This window comes from Ochotona curzoniae, unplaced genomic scaffold, assembly GCF_017591425.1.
Source record: "Ochotona curzoniae isolate NIBS_2020 unplaced genomic scaffold, NIBS_Ocur_1.0 scaffold_3890, whole genome shotgun sequence".
In the NCBI taxonomy this organism is placed as follows: domain Eukaryota; kingdom Metazoa; phylum Chordata; class Mammalia; order Lagomorpha; family Ochotonidae; genus Ochotona; species Ochotona curzoniae.
The window spans coordinates 1,837,481-1,865,255 of record NW_024467115.1 but is presented as its reverse complement, the minus strand read 5'-3'; the positions used below and the strand labels follow the sequence as shown (position 1 = coordinate 1,865,255).

The following is a 27,775-nucleotide window of genomic DNA, read 5'->3' as shown; positions in this document are numbered from 1 at the left end:
AGAATGCCATGTTGTTGAAATGTGTTTGCATGATATAGTTTGATATAATGTTAAATACTACTTGCTAATATTGGGTTTGAGCTTGGGGACTTGGGTTCAAGAAAGACAGTATTTTTCTTTTTGCATACCATTACATTTCTGATTTTTAAGTCAACCTTGTACCAACCTCAGAATATAAAGCAGAATGTATTACCTCAGTTATTTTCTGGAATAGTTGTATGACATTGAAATGACTTTAAACCTTGATTATATTATCATTAAAAGTTGTAGTGTGGGGCCCGGCGTAATAATCCAGTTGCTAAATCACCACTTCGCATGGATATTCCATATGGATGCCGGTTCATGTCCCAGCTGCTCTACTTCCCTTCCAACTCCCTACTTGCAGCCTGGGAAAGCAGTCAGGGATGGTCCAAAGCCTTGGAACCTGCACCTGGGGTAGGATTGGGGGAGGTTCCTGGCTGGTGGTTTCAAATTGGCTCAGCTACCATTGTTGTTGGACCACTTTGGGAGTGAACCAGTACACAGATCTTTCTCTCTGTATCTGCTTCTCTCTGTATATCTGCCTTTCCAATAAAAATGAACAAATCTTCACAAAAAAATAAAAATTAAGGAAGTTGTGATGTGTATGAAAAAAATTTTGAAGCTTACTCAGATTGGTTTTGTGAGTTTTATGACCGATTACATGCTTGAAATTGAAAGTTCTGATTGTGCTCCTTATTTCAGTATACTGCCATTGTGGACCCTATGAGGCAGTAGTGATTGCTTAAGTATTGGGTTCCTAACACTAACATGAGAGGCTTGGGTTTAGGTCCCAGTTATTGGATTTGTATTTTTTAAAAGAGTTATTTGTTTTTATTGGAAAGGAAGATTTACAGAAAGAAGGAGAGACAGAGAGAAAGATCTTTTGTCCACCACTGATTCACTCCCTAAGTGTTCACAACAGCTGGCGCTGAGCCCATCCAAAGGCAGGAGTCTTTTCCAGGTCTCCCACACAGGTGCAGAGTCCCAAAACCTTGGGCCGTCCAAAAGTGCTTTCCCAGGCCACAGGCTGAATGGGAAGTGGAGTAGCTAGGACATGAACTGGCACACATTAGGGAATTCTGGAATGTGCAACGTGAGAATTTACCCACTGGCCCATCATGCCAGGCCAGTTCTTGGCTTGAATCTCTTTCTGCCCTCTTCTCTGACTCTTAAATAAATGTAAATAAATGTAAATTATAATGAATTATTTCAAAAAAATTTTTTCTGCCTTTGATTTGATTGTCTTGCTTCAGTTCTTTTGCAAAGGTTTTTATTATATGATAGAATTGGAAATTCCCAAAAAAAAAAAAAAAAAAAAGAATTGGAAATTCCCTCTATTATACCCAGAGGTTAAGAGATATAGCCATTTCTTGATACTTTGTCCCCTAAGAAAGAAATCATAACTGTGAAAGTCCTCAAAACACAAGTCATGATAAGGCTCTTGTGATTATTTGAGTGTCTCCTCAAATTTATCTAGCAATGTTCATCCAAGAATTATAACCAAAGAAAACACTTTGAGAAGAAACCATGAAACTTTTGCGGCTCTACTGCAGTGAAATGTGTTAAAAGGACTCCAATTTCCTTACAGATTGGCCGTCTCCAAGATCTGGTAAGCAAAAGTGAGCAAGGTCTTGGCTCTGCTGAAGGACTGATCGTCAGTCTCCAGGACTCCCAGGAAAGACTTCAGAATGAGTTGGCCTTGACCAAAGGCAGGCTAAAGGAGACCAAAGATGCTCTGTTAAATGTGGAGGTAAATCCCTAATCCTACTCTGCAATAAAATTATAGCTTAACCACATTGCTTAAAGGCTTATTTAAATATCATGCCGTATATAGTAAGCGTGTTGGGTTCCAAGACTGCTGTAAAAAAGGACTACAGACTGGGTGATGTAGAACTAAAGGAGCGTATTGTTGTCACAGCCTGGAGGCTAGAAATCAAGATGTTGGCAGGGCCATGATCACTCCAAGCCTTCTAGGGAGTGATCCTTCTTTGCCTTTTCCAGCTTCTGCCCAGGAAGTCCTTGACGTTTGGCAGCGTGATTTTAATCCTCTGTCTTTACATCTTATTCTTTTTTTTTTTTTAAGATTTGTTTTTATTGCAAAGTCAATTATACAGAGATGGGGAGAGACAGGAAGATCTTCCATTCATTGATTCACTCCCCAAGTGACCCCAACGGCCAGAGCTGCACCTATCCAAAGCCAGGAGCCAAGAGCTCTTCCGGTTCTCCCACATGGGTGCGGGGTCCCAAGGCTTTGGACCATCCTCTACTGCTTTCCCAGGCCACAAGCAGGGAGCTGGATGGGAAGTGGGGCTGCCAGGATTAGAACCGACGCCCTTATGTGATCCCGGTGCTTTCAAGATGAGGACTTTAGCTGCTAGACCACCACGCTGGGCCCACATCTTATTCTTATAAGGATAATTGTCCTGATGGAATCAGGGCCTACCCTGCTGCAGTATGATTTCACCTTAAATAAATGCATCTGCACTAACCTTATCTTAAGTGAGGTCACTTTCTGACTGATGAGGGAGTTAAGTTTTTGTATCTTTTCTGGGACCATAATTCAACTTGCAGCACTTGGTGCGTGCGATTTGTTCTACTGATATAAGAGGGTACCAACTGTGTTCTTATCAGTGATCCACAAATTACAGGAGGGATCTTTCCCATCACATTCTCAAGGAACCTGATAAAAATGTACACTGCCTTAGAAAATCAGGAAGAAAATCTGTCCAACTATAGAATAGTGGTCAGGGAGTTAATATTCCTTCAGAGTGAAGTGTGCAGTACAGGCTCTGAAATCAGGTGGTAAATTTGGTTCCATCACTTAATATGTAATTTAGGCAAAATCTAGATTTCTTCATTGTGTGATGAAGGAAGAGTGGAGATGATACTAAATATCATTTTTTTAAATTAAGATAAACCAATTAACAGCATTGTGCTTAGCAGAATGATAAATAATAAATGTTGGCAGAGGCCCATTGCTGCCAGAGTTGTCCAAAGAGGTCACCATCAGCCCCAGGCTTTAGAGAGCAAGTTGATTTATGTAAATTTAAGATTATTTCATATGTATTATATCACTGTAATAATAAACGCTTGAAACGCTGGCTTGAAGTTATATAATGAAAATTCAGTAACCTAAATTTCAGTCATTTAATCATGTTAGTGGGAGATAATTGTAATGAACAAATAGCATACCTGTGTAACTCTCAGTGCATCTGAATAGCCTTTGTTTATACAGTATATTTTGTTGTTATGTTATCATGAAATTAAAAGTTTAATTAAGATGATTAATACTTGGGACTGATATTGTGATATAGTTGGTTAAGCCACCGCCTACAGCATCTGCATTCCATATGGGCACTGGTCTTGGCTGTTCCACTTCCATTCCAGCTGCCTGGGAAAGCAGCAGAGGATGGCCCAAGTGCTTGGATCCCTGCATCCAATTGGCAGACCTAGAAGAAGGTCCTGGCTTCAGTCTCGCCCAGCCGTGCTGGCCCTTTGGGAAGTACACCAACAGGTGGAAGAGCTTTGTCTCTTTCTGCTTTCTCTTTCTGTAAAACTCTTCCAAATAAATAAATAAATACATATATTTTAACAAGATGATTTAAATAATTTGTGCTTAATTAACAATAGTGCTTAATTAAACAGTTTATCTAAGGACATTTAAAACAATAAAATATGCTCTGTATACTTCCAGGTTGCCATTCATTGTGCTGTAAGAATTTAAAAATTATGATGCAAGCATTCTAGTGATCTGAGCTAACCAGCAGTGTCTTTGCTTTTGAAGAGCCTCTTCATTGGGAAGGCTTTTTTCTTTTTCAGGCTGAGCTAGAACAAGAGAGGCAACAGCATGAAGAAACACTTGCTGCCATGAAGGAGGAAGAGAAATTCAGAGTGGACAAAATGGCCCACGACCTAGAAGTCAAGTGGACTGAAAATCTAAGGTACAGTCTTGACCCTGCAATGTGGTCACAGCAGCACAGCCATTGTGTTGCTCAGGACATAGCAGCAGTGTTTTGAATGATTAGGTGCAGAGAAATTGGAGACTTCTTTTCCCTTACATTTAGATGTTTCTCTCCTTGAACATAAGATACAGAACAAATCTAAGCTCAGAAGGCGTGTTTGCTCACAGATTTGTGAAGCAGATTAATCAAGTGCTAGAAGACCTGCGAACAGTTGTAGTTCAGTTCCTGAGGGGAATACTTCATTACAAAGTAAAAAGCATTTATTTTATTTTAGACATGAGTGTTCTAAACTTCGTGAAGAGTTAAGGCTTCAACATGAAGAGGATAAAAAATCAGCAATGTCTCAACTTTTACAGTTAAAAGAGCGAGAAAAAAATGCAGCCAGGGATTCATGGCAGAAGAAAGTAGAAGACCTCTTAAACCAGGTAATTAATAATCCACACATCATGGAAGTTCATGTCATTTGCATCCCCTCACAAGGGAAGTTCGGTAGAACACTGCTAACTTACTGTATTTTGTTCCCCAGAAAATAATTTCTTGGGTGGAAAATAAAATTTTTAGAAATGCATAAAATCTAAGAGGCATTCATAAATCTGTGGAACATTGCCTAAACATTGTTATATGGGCAGTACTAGATACTGAGAATTTATAGTTTTTTAGTTTAATATTTGTAAATGAATGTATTAGGTTTTAAATAAGAAAGTTACCTATTTTTGGAAAAGATAAAATCCTTTCTCAGGTGAGTGAACAGCATTTGGGCAACAGCGGATAAAATGTGTCAGCATGTCCTGGTAGCCTAAGTTGCTCCCTCAGAGTGAACATTCTATTTCCTGTGTCACCAGTGGGGTATTTATTGCTTGTTGTGCTTTAGAATGCCTAAGTCCCTTAGAGAAGAGATTTTACATACAAGACAAAGGTGTTTCTAAATTTCTTCTTTGTCATGCTCTCCTTATATCGTGTATAATTATAATTGAAAGAACTTTCATACTTTAACTCATTTATACAAGTTCTAAATGTGTGAAGTCTTGACATTCTGCAAAGCTGGTAATTAAACAGAACTAACTGATGAGTCACCAGTTAATAAGCAAGTGTAGAACTTGGACAAGAAACAGTACAGTAATTAGTGCTGCCATTATCCATCTATTTGTGATCATGATGAATTTCTAAATAAGTGGGGTAGGCTTCTTACGAGATACTTTATTATGCAGGTACACAAATGCAGTATCTGTCAGGAAGGCTTAGGGCTTGCCAGTTTCTGCCTGGCATTTTATATATATATAGATTATATATATATAGATATATATAAATCTATAAAATCTAATTTTTATATATATATGAATCTATATATATATAAACCTATATATATATATAATGCCAGGAAGAAATATATATATATATATATACTTATATATATATATATATATATATAAATCTATCTCTATATATAAATATATATATATATATAAATAGAGGCAGCTCTCATCTTCTGGCTCATCATTTTGATGTTACTGTGGAAGGGGAGAAGACAGTCTTCTGTGTTTAAACTTTTGTAAAATCATTTGAAATCTGGGCCCGGCGCAGTGGCGCAGTGGTTAAGGTCGTCGCCTTGCATGCCCGGGATCCCATATGGGCGCCGGTTCTATCCCAGCAGCCCCACTTCCCTTCCAGCTCCCTGCCTGTGGTCCGGGAAAGCAGTCGAGGACGGCCCAAAGCTTTGGGATCCTGCACCCGCGTGGGAGACCCGGAAGAGGCTCCTGGGTTTGGATTGGCACAGCATTGGCCGTTGCGCTCACTTGGGGAGTGAATCATTGGACGGGAAGATGTTCCTCTCTGTCTCTCCTCTCTGTATATCTGCCTTTCCAATAAAAAAAATAATAAAAATAAATCTTTAAAAAAAATCATTTAAAATCTTTGAAATTCAGACAAAAATAAGAACAAGGAAATCACTCCAAGTAGAAGTGGATACCGTGTTAGCATTGCTTACTGGTTGCCCTTTCTACAATCACTTTACCTTCCTGCTTCAGGCCCATGCATTACAAGTTGTGCATCCAGGGCCTAGTGCCATGACCTAGTGGCTAAACTCCTTACCTTGCACACACCAGGATCCCACATGGGTGCCAGTTCCTGTCCTGGATGCTTCACTTCCCTTCTAGCTCCCTTCTTGTGATCTGGGAAGGCAGTAAAGGACGGCCCAAAGTCTAGGGACCCTGCACCTGCGTGGGAGACCTGGAGGAGGCTTTTGACTCGTGGCTTCAGATCAGCTCAGTTCTGACTCTTGTGCCCGCTTGCGGGGTATACTGGCAGATGGAGCATTGTGCTCTGTCTCTCCTTCTCTCTGTAAATCTACCTTTCCAATACAAAACAATTTTTTTTAAAGAAAACAACAACAAGTTGTTTATCCAGGAAGTTTTAATTCATTCTGTTGCATAATAAAAATAAAAAATAACCCCACAAGTCTGCCTGAGTTTTCAGCCAGAAGTGCTGAGTGGACTTAGTTGATCGCATTGTACAGAGGGCATGGCACTTCTGCCTCTTCCCATTACATATCTTATCTGCTTCCCTTTACCTCTTTTATATCGTGAGATTTCTCCCATGCTTTATGGTTTTAAATTTTTTCCTTCCTTTTTTCTATCTTTTCTTTCCTTATTTGTTATCCTTTGATGTTCATTTCTGAGAGGACCTAATGCTTTGCATCTTAGATTCCATCTATCATAAAAAAATTATATTTAACACTTTCTCCAGGTTTTGCCAAATTCATAGAGTGATTAGAAGAAAAAACTAGTTTTCAAATAAATATCGAGATAACTAGGAATTAACTTGCATGAAAATGAAACTGCTGTGATACCTCGTGCCATCATATCTAAGATTCCAACATTGTACTCTACCCCAGTTTCTGAGATGTGTAGGACATACCTACTGCTATAGGTAACCACATGTAAGAGGTGGGAGAATTATATTAGGATTAATGGCTTTTCAAAATTTTCTTTAATGATTATTTATATGAAGGAGTGACACAGAGAGAGGAACAGAGGAGGAGAGTGAGCTATCTTCCCATCTGTGAGTTCATACCTCCAGTACCTGCACTAGCCAGGGCTGGGCCAGAGTGCAGTCAACTTAGGCAACAGGAACCCAAGGACTTGATCTATAACCTGTTGTCCCCAAGGCAGCACAGATGGCCAGCAAGGTATCCAGGACTGCAACAGGCCCTCCAGTGTGGGATACAAATGTCCCAAGAAGTGGCTCAACCGTTGAGTCACAATATCACCCCCACTCCCATGGTTGTTTCTTAATGAAACTCTCTTATGATGATAGAATCTTTCCTTCCTGGTCTGTTGTGGCTTGTTCTCTTGACTCTCAAGTGGATTCCTAAGCTGCTGTCTTGAAACCTGTTCTGCCGCTTTCCACTTGGATCTGTTTGTCGTACCCTCTACTCACCTGCTCTGAGCTGGGTGACCATTCCGTCCATTCACAGGTAAAAGCAGATATTACAGAAAATTATCAGAAAAGTTGTGCTTTGAAATATTCAACTACTTCTGAGCAAACTGAGCATTACACTATTATTATATCAGTATTCCTATGCACCATATAGTGCAAAGAAGAAACAGGAATGATTTGTCTTTTAACAGCATTTAAAGTTTTGATAGTTTAATTTGGTTTTAACTTACTTTTCTGGCTTCTCTAAAAATGGACATAGAATTGATTTTCACTTTCCTTGAACCAGACATTTTTAAGTTCATGAAATTTCCCAAAAGTTTTTGTTTTCACTTGGTGCTCTAAGTTGGGCTGTTTTGTATCTTAGTCTTTCTTTAATATCCCTTTATGTTCTTCAAGGCCAGTTACTCTTCTTGGTGTAATCAGTGTATATATGTGAATTCTTTCAAAGCAAAAAGAAATGTGCACTTTTCCCCACAAACTCTCATTTAGAGTGGTTTTGTATATGGAGTTTTCTGTGATTGTAATTAAAATGCCATGACATCGTCCTGTATTTCACCATTTTGTAAGACAGCTTTCCTTGGGTCATATTTGATGATGTGTTTATTCAGCTTCATTCAGAACCTTTATTCAGAGATCAGGGAGGCACTCGGATCATTCAGACATGGAGCTATAGAACTGTGCAATTTGGGTCTGGATCTCTATCTTGCCATTGGGACATTGAGGCTCCCAAATATTTTTAGCTAGCTATAATCATGTAGATGACATTTTAAAAAGATTTATTTATTTTTGTTGGAAAGTCAGATTTTACAGAGAGAAGGAGAGATAAAGAGGAAGATCTTCCATCCGATGTTTCAATGGCTGGAGCCAAGCAGATCCGAAGCTAGGAGCCAGGAGCGTCTTTGGGTCTCCTGGATAGGTGCAGGGTCTCAAGGCTCTAGGCCATCCTCCACTGCTTTCCCAGGCCACAGGCTGGGAGCTAGATGGGAAATGGAGCAGCCAGGACACATACTGGTGCCCATATGGGATCCTGGCACATGCAAGGTAAGGATTTAGGCTACTGTGCCAGGCCCAATGATGTAATTTTTATTGTTCACAAACTTACAAAGTAAGAGGAAAGTTAATATACAAATACTTAAAATAAAATTCACTGTGTGATAAATGACTTTACAAATAATCCAATTTGTACCTATATTGGCCTTTCTATTACTATATTGAAATACCTGAGGCTTTGTAAAGAGGTACATTTTGGTTTTTTGGTCTGGAGGTGCAGGGTCCTTGTGTTGTCTGTGTTGTGATGGCCTCCTTGCTGGCAGAGTGCCTGGATGGACAGCGATGGGGAGAGTGTATAGGGATGTCTGTCTGGATCCTCTCCTGCTTCCTGTGAAGCTGCCAAGACCCACCCCGAAGTCCCCACTCTGCTGACTGAATCTGGTGCTAATCACTTCCCGAAGAACCCGCCTCTAACACCAAGGTCAGATTCGCCTCACAATGATGATGACGTTTCAGCACAGGCCAGTATAGCCATGCTGGAACAAGGAGCAGTGGTTGGTGTGTTGGAGGGAGCTGCTGCCAGCCTGTCCTAGCCAGTTATGTGCCTTCGTCCAAACACCACGTTTAGGGCCATCATTGTTTGTGACTTGTAATCACTCGCAGATACCACTGTACAAAACCTACTACAAAGTAAGTTTGGCTTTTCAAAACGCTGTGAATATCTGTCTGTATAGAGTAACTGAGTAGAGATGGCCACTCTGAGTGGGAAGAGCTTCGTGGAGACCGTACGTAATGCAGTGCTAGAAAATAGGCAGAGGTTTACACAGAGCAGTGGCAAAAATACAAGAGTTTTTATTAATTTGGCAAATATTTTATTAAACATCCACTCTTACTATAAGAAATATAGTAATTAGAAAAACTAGGTTGGCTTGAAATTGTTCAGGGAGAAAAATTATGGTAGAAAACTTTGACTCGAACTTCAGAATTTACACTATGAGATTCTGTTAAAAGTTCATGTTGAAAATTTTATCTTAAGAAATTTAATAAGCTGTGATAATGAAGTAAGAATGAAATAGAGAGTCTCGATTTAAGTATTTAAAGTATCTGAAGAAGAACTTTTGAATGCAGCTGATGTCCCTCTCCTAGCCCTGGGCCTTGACAGGCTCTCTGACCCTGCTCTGGAACCTGGCCCTGGTCCCCAGTCAGGGCGCACTCTCCCGCTGTGCAGGCAGCCACTGCCCTCTACTGTTCTTTCTTCTTATTACAACCAGGTACCACTTCCTCCACTCCACGGTTGCTCCAAGCCCTGTACCCTTCTCGGAGCTGTGATCTCTCTTCTCCCTGCTTCTGCTCTTGTCCACCTGCAGGTTAAACAGTACCCTTACAGTAGTCACTGGAATTTGCATTGTTCTGTTTCAACCATTCCAGTGAGTTCCCATCACACTGAAAGTGTGATTCACTGTGCATCTTTGGCCATGGTTGGTAGCCTCGTGATCCGATGGTCCAGACCACCCAGATCATAAAAATATTAAATTCACTTTTGCTTTAGAGATAAACATTCTTGTGTTGCTCTGTAAGTTTTTATGCTTGAAAGAAAATGCTATTTCTATAGAAATTATAATTTTGCCTATAGGAAACAATTACATATTTTTATCAATTTCTCTCCACCTTCTCTTAAGTGCCTTTTTAGAAGAATATCTTTTATTCAGATCAACATGAAGAGAATAGATTGCATGTATTTTGTAGAATTCTACTTCACAGTACTTGCTTTCCTCCCTCCTTCCTTTCTTAGTTTTGTTAGTTCTTCCTTTCTTGCTTTTAATTTTTTGATGTTATGCTTTCAATTTGCTTTATGCTCACAGATTTAATGTTACATTAGATCTGTTGTTTACCAATTAGAAAAGCTGCCGTTTCACAGGAATATACACAAAGGCTACAAATAGTAATCAAATGTAAATGTCAGTTTCACTCTTGTACATTTTTTTCCTTTTTGTTTTGAAATCGAGAGAGGGAGAGAGAGAGAAATATTGCATCGACTGGTTCTCTCCCCAAGTGGCCACAGTGGCTGAGGCTGGGCCAGGTGGAAGCCAGGAGCTGGGAACTTCTTCCAGGTCGCTCACATACGTGCAGGGGCCAGACACATGGGTCACCTTCCACTGCTTTCCCAGGCATGTTAAACTAGAACGGCAAATGATTATTACAAAAATTCATGAATAGATGCATATGGTATATCATCTATGCATAGAGCATCAGTAATGCTTTTTAATTTTCTTAGGAGATGATGTCATAAATTTGAAAATAAATTTTTACATTCTTTGATGCATTTATCCATTTATTCAGTCAAAATCGAGTGCCTCGTGTGGCAGGCACTGTGCTAGGGCAGTCGGGCTCAGAATGACGTCACTTTCTGGGGCTCACAGTCTAGAAAGGAGATCAGGTATTAAATGACAGCTGTGGTGCACAAGGCTCTAAAATATGGAGATTTAACTTCTCAGGGAAACTTGGAGAAGAGTTCCCTGAACGTGGTATTTTTCTTTTGAAAAGTAAGATTTACAGAGAGGAGAGACAGAGAGGAAGATCTCCTGTCCACTGATTCACTCTCCAAGTGAGCGCAACGGCCGGAGCTGTGCTGATCTGAAGGCAGAAACTCTTCCGGGTCTCCCACACGGGTGCAGGGTCCCAAAGCTTTGGGTCATCCTTAACTGCGTTCCCAGGCCACAAGCAGGGAGCCGATGGGAAGTGGGGCCGCCGGAATTAGAACTGGTGCTATATGTGATCCCAGTGTGTGCAGGGCGAGGACTTTAGCCACTAGGCTACCATGCCGGGCCCTGATGATACTCTTAAACAATGAAAAATAAAATATACTTCACAAACAGATGCCATCCATTATAGATTATCTTTTACTAGAACATCTGTAATAAGACAGACAAAAAGGTAAAAATAAAGGCCTGGATTTAACATGTTGTGAAGTCTGGAGAAATTGACTCATCATTATAGAAGTATTATGAAAATGAACATAAAAATGTATGCATTAAATTGACATTTTGAGGTTTGATTATTGTTGATAGACCTTGCCTAGTCTTCTGAGGAACTTACCTCCTGTTACAATTTTCATTCAGTGGAGAGTTCAGCTTGTGATTATAAAGTAGTTTGAAGGTCCAACATGGTAGTCTAGTGGCTAAATCCTTGGCTTGCATCTGCTGGGATCCCATATGTGTGCTGCTTTGTATTCCAGCTGCTCAACTTCCCGTTCAACACAGGGTGGCTCAAAGCCTTGGGACCCTTCCCCCATGGAAGGAGCCCCTGGCACCTGGTTCCTGGCTCTGGATTGGGTCAGCTCCAGCCATTGAAGCCACTTGGGGAATGAACCAGTGGGTGAAAGATCTTTCTCTCTGTCTCTGCTCTTCTCTGTATATCTGCATTTTCAATAAAAAATAAGTAAAAGTAAAATAAAAAATAAAGTAGTTTGAAATTATTGTAAAAATCAAAGCAAAAGTCAAAGAAGGGAGGGTAGGTGTGAGGGAGGCCAAGTAGGGTGGAAAGTATTATTATCCTCAAAGCTACATATGAAATACATGAAATTTTCCTCATTATATAAATTTAAAATGTTAGAAACAAAGAATAAAATAAATATGTTTTATATGTGGCATAGTTTAAGTCGAAACATTATGAGGTAGTCAAATAGGAAGTTAATCTTTTTTTCCATCTCTTTTTCAGCTTTCTAATGATCTACATCTTGGAATATGTTAGTTTAGCTTATTAGTGAATAGTAATTCTCTGAATTAAAGTTGTTTGTAATTTGACATCCACTAAGGGATAATCATATTGTTATGAAAGAAATGTGACTGCATTCTATCTGATAATTTTGTTACTGTTTAAGAGTACAAAAAAAAGTTGAAGAGCTTTACCATTTAAATTTGAGGTAGAAGTTTTAAAATACTGTTTTGTATCTTTGAAAATAAATGCATACAGGAAAATTACATTTTGCCCTTTATTTGGGGGGAAGGGAGGTATAGATTTTTTTCAATAGTCTCTTGCTTAAAATTTTAGTGAATGCTTGAAAAAAAGATCCTAAACCATTAGAATTTTGTCAAATCTATTCAAGAAAGTGGGATTGATAAGATATAAAGTCTCCTTCTTTTCCCACAAGTACAAACTAGATTATTAGTAAATCTTCATATTTTAGTTAATTTTCCTGTATGTTTCTTGCCCCCAAATTATCTTTTCAGTGAAATAAGTGTTGCCGTTGTCAACTGCTCGGTTTTCTTTCTTTCTTTCTTTTTTAATATTTATTTTCCACGATAGCAGCTCCATAGACTCAGGGCCTTCCCTTTCCAGCCGCTCAGTTTTCCTAAGAGAATTCAGGCAAGCTACCGCAGCATGGGTGTCGTGCTCTGAGAGCTTGTCCTGTAGCTCTCCGGCAGGACTTCTTGATGATGGCATCCTGTCCAGGACCTTCAGCAGCCCTCGCCGTCTCGTCAGCGTATTGCGTGGCTGAGTTGGCCAAATAGTATTTAAGCACCTACAAATAACTTAGAATCTGTGTCTCATGTTTTCTTATGTCTAACTTTTTTTTCTCAGAATTGTTTCAACTTGTTTTTTTCTTGAGCTTATATAAGTAATGTTGTGTGTTTTACTCTCCCTTTTCACCCCTCTTCCTTTCACTGAGTTGATTTCTGAATGTTTCCCTTTGTTCCTGTGGTCTTTTCTTCATAGCGGCACTCTCTGGGTGAAGCTTTGCATAAGTCTATCAACAATGTAAGTGAGCGGCACTTACAGTTTGTACCGAGGGGCATGTTTTGTGCTTTTGATTTTGCATAAACTGTGTCACTGCTTTCAATCTCTTACATTACAAAACTCTTCGGCATTTGGTAGAATATGTTTTGAACATGGGTAGTAAAAGCTTTCTACTTTCCAACCATTAGATTTGTGATATATGTTTACATGTTCCACATTGAATTGATAAGCATATGTTTTATTATAAAGCCAAGCAAAGGTTTATTTCTCAAACATAAAACTTATTATTTTAGTGTTCACTTTAAGACTGTAGCAATATTTTGTTTTAAAAATTAACCAGTTCACTATCATAAAAACATAAAACGCACTTCTTATGTCAAACTAGTTTATTTCTTTAAAAAAGTAATATGAAGACTTCTCCAGGTATTAAACAGGTAGGAAGGTGCGTGAGATTTAGAATGTATTTTATATTTTAATGTCATAGCTGTTAACAAATGGCAAGTAAGCAGAATTCCTTTTGCAGGAACTGACAGAGCCACTGTCTTTCATTGAGGTATACTCAAATATATGGAAATCAAGCTTCAAAATAATAGTACATTTAACAGTGATTTAGAGGTTTTTTTCCTGTGTGTATGATAAAAAAAACCCAAGATTTATGTTCATAAATCTAATTTGCCCTTTAAAATAACAGAGAATTTACTGTCTTGATATTTTTCCTGCTAGTCTGGGACACATTGAGTTTTGAGTAAAGATCCAGATAGTAAGTAGCCTTGTCATTGTAGGGTGGACAGGATTTGTGGCAGCCTTTCAGCTTGACTGCTGAACCTTGGCTACTCAAAGACAGCTTGGCAACAAATAGCTCTGGGTGTATTCCAATTTAAGTGTGTTCTAATTTAATTTTTCTGGGGCTTGCAAAGCCCTGGTCTAGAGAAATGAAAGCCTTGAGACTAACAGTGTGCTGTGAAACTTTATTAATTCTGGAGTAAAACTATTTCTTCATATCTCCCTAATTTTAACCAAAAAATTATGTAACTTTCATATTCAGCTTTTCTTTCTTCATAAAAAATAATTGGAAATAAATATTTAATATGATTTTCTTTAATCGATTTTCAAATAAGTAACATATTTATCTTAATATGGGTCATTATAAGGCTACATGATTGGATTAACTTTGGGTTATTGGTGGTGACATCATCATTTTTTCCCCTAGAACTTGTAAATAGAAGACATTCATTAACTAAAAAGTACCTTGTTGAAAGTGCATGTTAGTAACTGAATAAGGTTGTTTTGACTTATCTGTCCAATTAATCATCACAAAAAGAGATTGAGAGATTATAAGAGATAAGCAGGTAGAGCGAGACAGAGGAAGAGAGACAGTGAATCAGTCAGAGACTACAGAGACAGACATTGAGACTGAAAGGAAGTGAGAATGACCCAGAGACTAGCAAGTAAAGAGACCGTCAGGTGGAGAGGTGAGAGACAACCAGAGACAGCCTGGGACGCACAGACAGGAGATGCAAACGGAGAGACAGCCTGGGACACACAGACGGGAGATGCAAACGGAGAGACAGCCTGGGACGTACAGACGGGAGATGCACACGGGAAGACAGCCTGGGATGCACAGAGGGGAGATGCAAATGGAGAGACAGCCTGGGACGCACAGACAGGAGATGCAAACGGAGATACAGCCTGGGACACACAGATGGGAGATGCAAACGGGGAGACAGAGAGAGAGAACAAGTCACAAGTGAGAGAACAAGGCAGAAATACAGACAGGGAGAGACAGAGTGAGAGTTAGAGAATAATGGAGGGTAGAGATAGACATCAACACACACACTGAGACAGACAAGGGCAGAAATAAACACTGACAGGCACAGAGCAAGAAACAGGCAAACCACGAGAGACAGAGAGACAGAGACGGTCAGACTGACCCAAGAGACAGATGAGGTGACAGGAAAGAGAACTAGAGAGAGAGGAATCTACAGAGTCCAGAAATCTTAAGGCAGATGGATAAACACTGAGGTAGATGAACACACAGACACGCATGGAGACAGATGTAGACAGACATACTCAGAGGTGAACTCAGAGACTGGGAAAGGAGCAACGTGGGCAGAGGCAGAGCAGGAGAGAGACAGAGACTGACGCCCAGAGGCTGAGGCCGGCACAAGAGTCACAGAAAGACAAGTCTGTAAATGAGAATCTTCTAAAATGGCAGATTTCTTTTTTTATTTACAATGAATGAAATAAGAAACATTAATAGTTGTCACCAATATATAGGAGCTGTCATGCACTATATGATTTGAATATAATATCTATGTCCATATGACATAAACTCAGTTATTCACTTTACATTGCTTTGCTCATTATTTCTTTTTTAAAGTGAACTACAATTCTCACACTGGATAAAGGCTGATTGTTATTGCAGTTCTACTAACTTATGCATAAAAACAAGTGAATTTTGATGCTGCGCTGCATGATTAAGGCTTTCTGCATACAATTTATGTTACTGTCTTGAGCATGAATCTAAACATATTAGAAAACCTTAGTATTATGCTGGTGTGTTTTTGAAGTTAAGAATAAAAAATATTTAAGTATATTTGAATGCTAAATTGCATGGTGATTTTTAATGTATGTAGTTTATATTCTTTTCTTGAGTAGAGATACAAGGATTGATCTTATTCTAGGTTGGAAAATACTATTTTTGAGGTTCTTTCAAGGTAAAGTATATTATAATACAAAATATTTAAGTGCACTTTTTTAAGCTGGAGAAGTTGAAAACTTCACATTTTGAATATATAACTGTTTTGTTACTGTTGAATGTAGTTCATTTTAAATGTTTTATTTCTTCATATACTTCATCATTAAATAGTTAATTAAAAGTTAGTTAATTAAGTCAGATTAACACATGGGAGAACTCTTGCAGTGAACTTTTGAAAAGGTAATGCAGGATGTAAGATGCATTCGTGCATGAACTCACCTAGTGCCCAGGCAGAGGATAGCATCCAAGGTCACTGCCAGCCCAGGTGGTGCTTTGATGCCCAGTGGGAGGGCAGGCACGTCCGTTCTGGGTGAATGCAGCCCTGGGAGCAGAAGGATAAGTAGAACTTTTTCCCCATTTAGAAGCAAGTGGTAATTGTGAGAGTATGATATTAGAATTGCTAACATTAACACATTGCTTTCTGCACTTTTTGTGTATATAATCTCACAGATTATCACCAGAAATAACCAAGCCATGATCAGTCTCACGCCAAAGCTGGGGCTAGGGTTGAGCTTGGAAAGATATGGGTAGGTGCTTTCTCAGTTTCAAGAACTGGCTGCTGGGAAAAAAAAATCGTCTACCAATTCTACATTGGTGTCTACAGCTTGTTTTATTGTCTGATACATTTTCATGTTTTACCTTTTTTGACTGTGCTATGGTTAATATTTATTTTGTCCCGATTCTCCTTGAATAACAGGTGAGAAGCCATATGGTTCATTTGTCTCATTCTACAAGTGTAACCTTAGCTGTAGCTCTGACATTCTTAAAAAATTTTCACATTTGCTGAGTCTGTTTCTCTCCAACAGTTTGGCAGTTCTGTTGTGAGGAGCCACAACTTTATATTTGCCTTGGCTCCAGACTTGTAAAAGAACTGTTGTGTAGAAATGTGTTAGTAGAATTCAAGAACTTTGCACAGATTGAGTCACTATTTTGGAAATACATTAAAACAGATTGACCTGAATATCTATGTCAGTTCTGTCATTTCTCCCTAGGGTTTGACTATTTCCACAGAGATACATGCTTGGTTGTTTTCATAATGATTACTGTACAACTTGATCCTGATTTATAGCTTGTCTAAAACCCTTCTCTAAGCCAGTAGTCCACACTAGGCTCACTAGAACCCGTGAGCATTTGCTCCTGCTGTAATGGGAGACACCTGTTTGTTTCTAACATTTCCTGCCTTCAGTGAGGACTCTTTACCTTACTTAGTTATCTGGTGATTCCTTAATTTTTTGTTTTCTTTCTACCTTTCCTTATGAGATGTGAGACAGCCTTGGTCTGGCTTCTCATAGACCAAAAGGAAAAAAACATATTTTTTTTTTTTTTTGCCATTTACAAAAACTCTAACTTTGAAGTTTCTTCTTACATTGACTTTGTGACCGTAGAAACTATTTGCTTGTGTGTAAGCATACAGAGTACCTTAAGTTGCTTATCAAAACGTTTTGTAGCACTCTTCCTGGTTCCTCTCAGATTCTCTTAACTTCTTTTAGAGTATGGTTGGTGTACATAGTTTCAAGTTATAATATGCTGTAGATGAGGATAGAAATAGATCAAATTAAATTATATCATCAAATGTATATACGAACATCCACATTTTATATTAAGATTTAAACCAAGTATATTAAACAAACAAATCCACATTTTATATTAAGATTTAAACCAAGTATATTAAACACTGTAGGCAAATTTAGATTGATAGTGTGTATTTTTAAATGGAGTGACAGGTCTGGTTTTTGTAGTGAAAGAAAAGCATCTAGTATTATTACAAGCATTAACTAAAGCATTGTGAAGTGTTTGTGATTTTTGAAAAAAGGTCCTTTGAATTAACTCAAAATTAGTAAAATTATTCTAAGTATCGGACACTGACCAATTTTTAAAGAGTATTTTTGAATAATCAGTTAATCTTAGCTAACATTTATTGCACATCTGCTACGTTCCAGTGTCCACTCTAGTAACACACTTAGTTCTTACCATAGCCTGGTGGTGCAGTGATACCAATAAGTTAGTGACTGATCCCACAGTCTTATTTTATTTGTGTTTTATTTTAAATGTGTTTTACTATCTCAAAAGTAAGCAGTTTACCTTTTGATACTATCTTCAAAATGAATGTAATATAATATCTCTTCTGCATTTATTTTGTACTATAACTTTCTATTGTAATGCAACAGGGATGCTCATTATATTTCAGAATGTAGAATGGGTAATTTTTTGAGCAGTCTATGAATAATATTCCAAAACTAGTTTTAGAATAGTTACTGAAAATAGAACTTAAAATGGTCCTATCTTATATAACATCTTAAGTGGAAAGTTTTCACAGATATTTCATTGGAGTCAGTCTGTTTGAGATGGTGTTTTTCCTTGATGTTCAATTTATGAATTATGCTTTGTATTTATTCTTCACTGTGTACCGTTCTGTGGCATAGATTTCCTTGCTGAAACAGAATCTGGAAATACAGCTTTCCCAGTCCCAGACTTCTTTGCAGCAACTGCAGGCCCAGTTTACACAGGAGCGACAACGGCTTACACAAGAGCTTGAAGAATTGGAGGAACAACATCAGCAAAGACATAAATCCTTAAAAGAAGCACATGTCCTTGCGTTTCAAACCATGGAGGAAGAAAAGGAAAAGGAACAAAGGGTAAGTTTAATGTAACTTAACAGCTCAATGACAGTCCAACCCCAAATTGATAGGAATTTATTGTATGCCTCAAAATGAACTCTTATTTTATTTAAATGTGTTTTCCAGGGTTTGACTTACCTGTAGGTATTGTAGTGTAGTGTAGTGTGCGCATTATACACTGTAATAGAATAGGCTCAACATTTCGATTCTGTTCCCCATCAATACTGACAAGTCCTTTATGAAACTAGTATATTGTCTGGTTTGTTATACAGGTTACTCAAAAACACTTTGTGGGAACATGAGATTAAAATATGTTTACTATAGTACAAAACACTGAGAGATTCTAAGGTGGCTCAATGGGGAGAAGATGTGCTAATTTTGACCACAGTAAAAAACCAGAAAAACAGGAGGATGTACATTCCTGGGAGATAGTTGGAGAGAAGTTTTCAATGAAAGATCTACAGAAAGAGGGGAGACTGTGTACAGCAAGGGCTGTGCTGACAGGCAGTACCAAGCAGGACACCAGAATAAGGAGAGTGGAGACTGCAGTGGCCCACAATTCTGAGGGATTTGATCAGAGAATAATCTGCAGTCCACCCTGACTATGAGTCCAGGCAGGCAGGCTAGGGTGGGGACGGGGTGCCCATTTAGCGATGTGAACATGGGGGTATATTGCTTCCCCTCCAAGGTGCCTAGCTCAGGGATGGAGTGGCTCTCTCGTTGGTTGGGAAGCTCTCAGGGTAGAGAGTTGATCCCCAATAGCAGTGACTGGGACTCCTGTGACGTTGTGATAGCCAGGAAACCGCTAAGGGCCTTGGTCTTTGAGGCAGATACTGAACTGGGAATGGACGACACGAGCTTCATGTTCAGACTGTGGAGCACATAAATTCTCTGTGCAATTCATGTGTGTCTGTGAGTAGGGATAAGAGGTGCAGACGTGGAGAGCCTCACCTTGGCACAGAACAGGGTGGAGGCAGTAATCACGTAAACTGAGGCTGTCATGCCCTCTCTCCTTCCGACTGTGGAGGAATGTTACCATGCATAATCTGGGGTTACCCTGGGCTTCTGTGCCACCCACAAATCCTGGCCGGAGCTCCCGAGCCACACATTTAAAAGAACCATGGAAGCCTGAGCACCAGACTCACTATAAGGTAAAAGATTTCCCTAGCTTGAAGACAAAAGCTTTTGAAATCTCAGGGGGGAGGAAAAAAGGTAAGGAAAAAATGTTCAAAATTTGTGGGATATCATCAAAGTATGCATGGCTTAGGTATCCCTAAAGGAGTAGAAAGGCACATTGACTTAGGAAGTTTATTCAAATATTGAAAATAGTACAAGAAATTTCTCTAATTTGGACAAAGATGCACATCCAAGTACAGGAAGCACATAGAATCTCAAATAGGCACAATCAGAAAGGGCCTCACTACAGCACATTATGTTCAAACTTTCAAACATAAAACACAAAGAATCCTAAAATGTGCGTGGGAGAAGTGAAAGATTACCTTTAAAGAGTTTTCAATTAGATTCACAGCAGAATTCTCATTAGAAATGCTACAGGGGAAGAGAGAATGGAGAGATACCATCCAAGTCCTTAAAGGAAAAACACTGTCAGCCCACAGTATGGTACCCAGCTAGGTTCTCATTTATAAATTAAAGTGAGAAAAAGACCTTCCAAAACAAACAAAGCCTGAAAGGATATGCACCCCACCAGTCAGCCTTACAAGAGCTATGTACTGTACACGGAGACGGAGAAGCATCAACTTCACCACGACAGGCTGTTAAGGTGGAGAGCCCTCCTCATGCCCTGGCACTCTTTCAGTGGTAATGCCCTCCTCCTCGTTCCTTGGTGCAAATCTGTGCACACAGAGGAAATATTCGGTCATTTTAGGTAATCCATGTCAGGTAGCAGCTTCAGAAAAAAACTTTAGCTTGAAAACTGCTATGAAAAAAGAGTCCAAATTTTCAATTCAAACAAAATATATTGAGCTAAGTTGATTTCATGATGATTTGTTTTACTGAAGTGGTCCTACTAATTTGTTTTCCAGTGAAAGTGTACTGTATTTAATTTTCCTGAAAATGTGCAGGGGCTGGCTCAGTGGCTCAGTAGGCTAATCCTTTGCCTTGCAGTACTATATCCCGTATGGGTACCAGTTCATGTCCCGGCCACTTCACTTCTGATCTGGCTCCCTGCTCTGGCCTGGAAAAGCAGTGGAGGATGGCCCAGTTGTTTGGGCCTCTGCACCCACATGGGAGCCCTAAAAGAAGCTCCTGGCTTCTAGCTTCAGATCAGGTCAGCTCCGAGCATTACATCCACTTAGGAGGTGAACCAGCAGGTAGAAGACCTCTCTGTGTGCCTCTTCTCTCTGTAAGTCTTCCTTTCCTACAAGAATGAATCAATAAATCTTTAAGAGAAAGAAAACGCACAAAAATACTTTGTATTTATTTTTTATTGAGTTAGTTAACTAAGTTTATCAGAGAGACAGCCAGACGGAGATCTCCCATCTGCAGGTTTGCTTCCGAAATGCTCGCAGAAGTCAGGGCAGGGTCAGAAACTCAACTTCAGGTCTCTGACATGAGGAGCAGAGACCCAGCTGCTTGAACTATCAGCTCTACTACCTCCCAGGTAGTGCATTTACAGGAAACTGGCATTGGGAGCAGAGCCCTGGTTCTGATGTGAGCCCTGTGATGTGGGCCCTAACTACTGCTCTGTGCAGCCCCTTGCATCTCTCCAAACAGCATCTGAGTTTCCATAATTCTTTTCTTTTTTGTTTGTACTTTGCTTTTTTATGGTTAAGCATAATTTGTCTGTTTATCCCATTATAGGCTCTTGAAAACCACCTGCAACAGAAGCACTCTGCAGAGCTTCAGTCACTGAAAGATGCACACAGAGAGTCCATGGAGGGCTTCCGGATAGAAATGGAACAGGAGCTGCAGACTCTGCGGTTCGAATTAGAGGACGAAGGAAAGGCTATGCTTGGTATCTAGAAATGGCTATAATCTTATCTCTTGTTGCGATGGTGCAGTATTGCAGTTTAGGGTTCAACATAAAAGCACTAACTTTTACATTTTGAAACACTGAAATGAACATCAAAGTATGTGGTATATATGATTGAAACTGGCAGATAAAGGGGCAAGGAAGGTGGAGGAGAGTGAATCAAATACAAAACATCTTCTGCTTTCTCTGTTCTCTGTGTAAGCATGCCCACTTGTGTTGTCCTTCTTTCTCCCTGGAACTGGACAAAAGTCAGTACATTGTGTTGACTTGATCTCTGTGTGACCTTTAGACTATGTGTCCTCATACTGTGTAATCATACTGGAATTTCCTCTTCAGGATGTTGTTTAGTGAGCAAAACCATGATTAGCTTTTTTCTTTGATATTTGCGTGATTTTAAAGCCGACTTGGATATAAATTTTAAAACATGTATGGATTTACTTGTTTGTGTATCTATTGTGAAAGAGTTACAGAGAGAATTTTTTTTTTAAATCGATGTTCAGAATCCTTTTGTTTGCATCAGTCACCACTGAACGTTGACCTTCCAAACGCGAGTACTCTGACCAGCTTTCATCTTCTTGGCCGTGTCCATAACACTTCACCCTTTTCTCTTAATTTGGATCATTTCTCTTCCTGGTTTCCATGAAAGCATGCCATTCTTACTGTATGCCTGCTTTTCTGACCTCTCGTCTTTAATTTGATTTACCAGTCCTATTTCCATCTATTAAATATTGCTACTGTGTAAGAGGTCTATTTAGTATTTCTGTTTAATAATTCTGTTTCCCAGAACTGTTTAGCCATTAGCTTTCTGCTTTGTTTTTCATGTCTTCAACTTTGACTTGGTTGATTGGGTACACATGCATTGCTTCAAAACATGCACTGCTGACTCCAAATAGTGTTTCTAGACCTAATCTCTTTTCTTGTACATTAGACTTGAATTTCATCCAGCATGTTGGACAATTATGTATTTTTATATTAATGTTTTCACTGCTGGCTCACTGTGTTCTCATAGTCTAAAATTTGTTTCTCTTCCCTTAATCAATGGTATCACTGTTTATTCAGTTGTCAAAATCAAGAAAATAGAAGTTGCATTTGTGTTTTTTTCCTTTCAGTGTCACGTCCTTTCAATTAGTTCCTCATCTAGAATATTTGTCATTTGTTTTCTCTTTTTTGCTCCTTTTGTCGTAGTTAATTCATGATCATTTCTTTTCTCACCTGGATTAAGTTACTGGCAAAGCCATGTAACTTTCCTAAGTGGATTCCTTCCTCAACTTGATATAGAAATTTTAAAAATGGGAGGAAAAGAAGCCAGAAATTGGTTGCAGGCAGAGTTTTTTTGCAAAGTGAGCAAGTGAAGAAAAAAGGAAGAAAGGGGAAAACACCTCCTGGGAGGGATCCAGGAGATGGGGTGCCCCTTGAAAGGAGAGAGGTCGAGGTTTTAGGAAGTGTCCTGGGTTTTTAAGCATTTCCTGACTCTTCTTTGTCTGGGCAGAAACCTATGGAGAAGACATTCCCTATTGGTGGGCTCTCAAACAATTAGAAAATGGCTGGGCAGTTCCTGTGCTGCCCACCTGAAAGTGATTTTCCTGGCCACCTGGTGAGGGACAAAAGGTGACTTTCCTGACAAATGGCAAGTTACTCATTGAGATGTCAGGCTTCTCAGGGTTTAGATGCTGTCCTGTTTGCAGTATTCCCGGTATGTGCAAACCTGGGGCAGGGAGATGGTGGCCCAGGGAAGATAGCCTCAATAAGGTTTGCCCCCGGACTTGAGATAGGCTGACAGGCAGGTTGGATGTTCTCAGATTATTGCAGGTCTCCCTTGCTATCGACTGTTCTGCAGACTACAGCCTGGGTAAAGTTTGTAATACTTATAGCTCAATATGTGACTTCCCAGTTTAAGTCTTCCAGTGGTGACTGGAGGAGCCAAGGGACAGGGTTAGCCAATTAGTCATGAGGTGAAAGAAGTTGTATAATCTGGCATCTCTTAATCAGTTGGCACCATTTTGGACCAGCCTGACTTGTCCATAAAGAAACAGCATTTTTTCGTAGAAAACCACAAAGCCCCCTTTTCTGTAATGAGAGTGTCAACGCTCTTTGTATTTTGTATTATAACTGCAGTTATGGAGTTGGTTTGATCTTGAATATTGTCCATTTGTGAAGCTGTCTTTGATATTTGCTTTTATTTGAATGAAAAGCATTTGGTTAGAGCTAAACAGGCAGAGTTTAGTCCAAGGGTTAATGTGATCCACATGACAGCAAAGAAGGGAATTGCTAGAACTACCCTCCTATTTTTTGTTTTAAGATTTATTGTACAAGTTGGATATACAGAGAGAAAGACTTTCTGTCTGCTGATTCACTCCCTAAGTGGCCGCAATGGCCAGAGCTGTGCTGACCTGAAGCCAGGAGTTTGGAGCTTCTTCCGACTCTCCCTCATGGTTGCACGGTCCCAAGGCTTTGGGTCATCCTTAACCGCTTTCCCAGACTATAAGCAGGGAGCTGGTTAGGAAGCGGGGCCACCGGGATTAGAACCAGCATCCATATAGGATTCCAGTGTGTGCAAGACGTAAACTTTACACACAAGAGTACTTTGCTGGGTCCAGTCATACACTATAGAACCATACTGTTGTACAACCAATCTTCACAACTATTTTCATCTTACAAAGTAAACCTCTTCATGCATTAAAACTGCATTTCCTCTCTTCCCAGTCTGTGGCAGATTTGCCAGAGGAAACGCACAGCTAATTTCACACATCCAAGTCCTCTTTTCATGATTAGTTTACCACGAGCCAAAAAACCAGATGCAATGAGATATTAGGAGGTCCCTTATTCCAGCAGGCTAGGAATAGGAGCTGAGGTGGAGGGGAAGAAAAATAGAAGGGACACATCTGGTGGCAGGATAGGGGCTGCCAGGGCAGGGGAAGGGGGCAAGGTGGAGGATGGGAGAGAGCCAGGCAAAAAGAGAGGGAAGGGGATTAAGGGAAAGGAAAGGGGGAAGGAGAAGGGAAGAGGGCACGCATGACGGTTTACTTATAACAACCAGGTGGGCCTGGAAGATGTTGGGGGCCTGGGGAAGTTGGTTGGGAGGAGGGGCTGTGGGAGGGCCCCAAGGGACTGGTGACTCAGATTATCTGAGCCACAGGTAGGTAGATGGGACTAGGAGAAGGGGCCACAAGAGATTGTGGGGTGTGATTCTTGGGTCAGAGGCCACAAAGTTACTTCTCATTGGCAGATAACCGGAAGGGTGAGCAAACACACGTTTCGCCAGCTGTGGGAAAGGGGAGGCAGGAAGTGACTCGGGGTCCAGGATGGGATGTTTGAATCACTCCTCACAAGGTAGTTATGGAAAGGTTTTCTGAGGTTCAGCAGTGTGGCATAGCAAGTAAACTTGCCTACTGCAATGCCTGCATCCTATAAAGGTTGATTCAAGACTTTGCTCCATTTCTGATCCAGCTCCTACAAATAGCCCAGGAAAAGCAGTGGATAACGATCCAAGTGCTCAGGCCCCTGCCACCATGTGGGAGATCCCAAAGAGCCTTCCAGCTGCTGGCTTCAGCCTCGCCTTACCCCAGTCCTCTGCAGCTCTAAGAATGAACCAGCCAAGGGAAAAATATCTCTCTCTGTTTCTCTCTCTCTCTGTGCAGCTCTGACTTTAAAATAACTACGTCTTTAAAAAAATGGTTCTGAATATAGCCTATTTTCAGAAGAGTCAAGAAAAAATAAATAGGTGCTTGAGAGAGGCAGTAATTTGTACTTACCTTTGACATGAGTCTAACTTTATATATTGAGCAAGAGTATGTATTGTTGTGGTCCCCTTCCCTGACAACAGGCTGAAGTGGTGTAGATACTGGAGGCAGATCCATGTTGCCTGCTGGGGAAGGTGAAACAAAGTTGGTATGTAGGTAAGAGTTTTGGAAGGGATTCACTGGTTGTTGCAGGATGTGAACTTTGAATTGTGTGGCCTTGGGAGAGAATGGTTTTATGTTGTGTTTATATCCCCATGAAGAGGTCTGTTCTCCCAAGAGTAAGGAAGAGAGTGCTTGGGGAGGTTGGTGATTGGACCTTTCCTACTGTTATAGGAAACTCAATGCAAAAAAACAAAGACTAGCTTGGTTTTTGTCTCATGGGAAAGCATTTTTATGCAGACAAGTCAGTGTCCTCCTGCTGCAGCAGATAATGTGGAAAAGTGGTATCTCTTAAGTACAATTTTGAGAAAGAAAAAGGTAGCAGCCAACAACCAAGGGGGTGGGGACACTAAGCCCAAAGGGCCAGACTCCTACTCCTGTTGAGCTTATTCAAAACAAAAAGTTATCAGAAGGCTGTGTTTGTCAGTTTCTCTTCATTCTCATAAACTTGCTTTCTCATCATAAATTTGACGTCTCAGAGGAATGGAGATTGACACTTTGATCTGGTAAAAGATAGCTTTTGGGAAAACAAAAACTTTGCATTTTAATTTTTCTTTAGTTCTTTATTTGAAAGTCAGACATAGAGAGATGAGGAGAGACAGAGAGGAAGATCCTTAGTGCAAAATTCACTCCCCAAATGACTGCAATGGCTACAGCTGCGCCGATCCATAGCCAGGAGCCAGGAGCCAGGAGCTTCCATTGGGTCACCCACGCAGGTACAGGATCCCAAGGCAATGGGCCATCCTTGACTGCTTTCCCAGGCCACAGGCAGGGAGCTGGATGGGAAATGGGGCTGCCAGGACACTAACCAGTGCCCATATGGATCCTGACGCATGCAAGGTGAGGACTTGAGCCGTTCGGGCACCGCACCCAGCATTTTGCATTTTTTCAAAGAGACTTGCTATTTTTTTGTTAGAATTGGAAATTCAGGGGAATGGGATTCACATTCCAAAAGGGACTCCACCTAACTGCCCAAAAGTTGCTGCTGTTATGATAAACCAGACATCAGGAAGAACTCATTGCTTTGCCTTTCCAAAGAGCAAAACAGGGCAGAAACGTCTTGTGTATTTCTTCTTCTTTTTTTTTTTTTTTGGAAAGATTTATTTATTTTTTAATTTTATGCAGAAGGCAGATTTACAGAGAGAAGGGGAGACAAAATCTTCAAATCTTGCATTTGCTGGTTCACTCTCCAAATGCGCACAACAGCCAGAGATGAGCCAATCCAAAGCCAAAATCCAGGAGCTTCTTCTGGGTCTCCCTCGCAGGTGCAGGGCCCCAAGGCTTTGGCTCATCCTCTACTGTTTTCCCAGGCCATAAGCAGGGAGCTGGATAGGAAATAGAGCAGTTGGGACATGAACTAGTACCTCTGTGAGATGCCAGTGCTTGCTGGCTGAGGATTAGCCAGTTGAGCCATCACACCAACCCCAAGATCTTACACATTTCAAAGGGATTCTTCCCCCTGCCCCCCATTTCACCATGGACATGATTTTAACTAGTTACTACCCATCTTTATACTATTGGCACTAAAGTGTCTTTAGTAATGTGAGAGAAGTAACTTGCCAAGTTGGTTGAGGAATCTCTGGAAGGCCATTTGTGCAGGTTAAACTTCTCAGAGAATACAGTCCCACATTGTGTGTGGATGATTGTGAGGTTAACAGAGGTAGCAGCCCAGTCGTGGATGGAGCAGGAAGGACATGGTACACAGAAGAAACAGGGGCCATGCAGATCCAGCAAGGTAGAGAATTGCTGATGTGAAGAGGAAACATCTTTTTTTTTTTTTTTATTGGAAAGGCAGATATACAGAGAGGAGGAGAGACAGAGAGGAAGATCTTCCGTCCAATGATTCACTCCCCAACAGCCGATGCTATGCCGATCCGAAGCCAGGAGACTCTTCCGGGTCTCCCACATGGATGCAGGGTCCCAAGGCTTTGGGCCGTCCTTGACTGCTTTCCCGGGCCACAGGCAGGGAGCTGGAAGGGAAGCGGGGCTGCCGGGACAGAACCGGCGCCCATATGGGATCCCGGGCGTGCAAGGCGAGGACCTTAACCACTGCCCCACTGCGCCGGGCCCAAGAGGAAACATCTGTCCAAGGTTAAGGGAGGAGGGCAAATAGGGGAAAAAAGACAGTCTGGGGGGGGGGCGGTAACGTCAAAAAAGTGCTTTTCAGCCATAATTTTGAAGAGATGTCAGGAATAGCAAAGATAGAGCAAAAGTGAAAGGAGAGGTCTTTCAGGAGCGCTTTGGGAAAGATCTCAAAACAGCAGCATTAGAGAGGGAATGATAATAAAACAAATGATTGGGTAGATTGGGAATTAGGGGCTGAGGATGACAGGGTAATTTGGAATGAGTGATGAGCCACAGAT

At 40.4% G+C, this 27,775-nt stretch overlaps 1 protein-coding gene across 3 annotated transcripts in view; it reads left to right on the top strand.

Moving 5' to 3' along the window:
• The window catches only part of FAM184A (family with sequence similarity 184 member A), a 106,924-nt gene that overhangs the window by 60,726 nt on the left and 18,423 nt on the right, over positions 1–27,775 (top strand). For all 3 annotated transcript variants that reach the window (XM_040965232.1, XM_040965234.1, XM_040965233.1), the window contains 5 exons: positions 1,610–1,771; positions 3,841–3,962; positions 4,258–4,408; positions 18,327–18,539; positions 21,342–21,495. In XM_040965232.1, the coding sequence (XP_040821166.1) occupies positions 1,610–1,771; positions 3,841–3,962; positions 4,258–4,408; positions 18,327–18,539; positions 21,342–21,495 (802 nt within the window). The remainder of the gene's footprint in view (positions 1–1,609; positions 1,772–3,840; positions 3,963–4,257; positions 4,409–18,326; positions 18,540–21,341; positions 21,496–27,775) is intronic.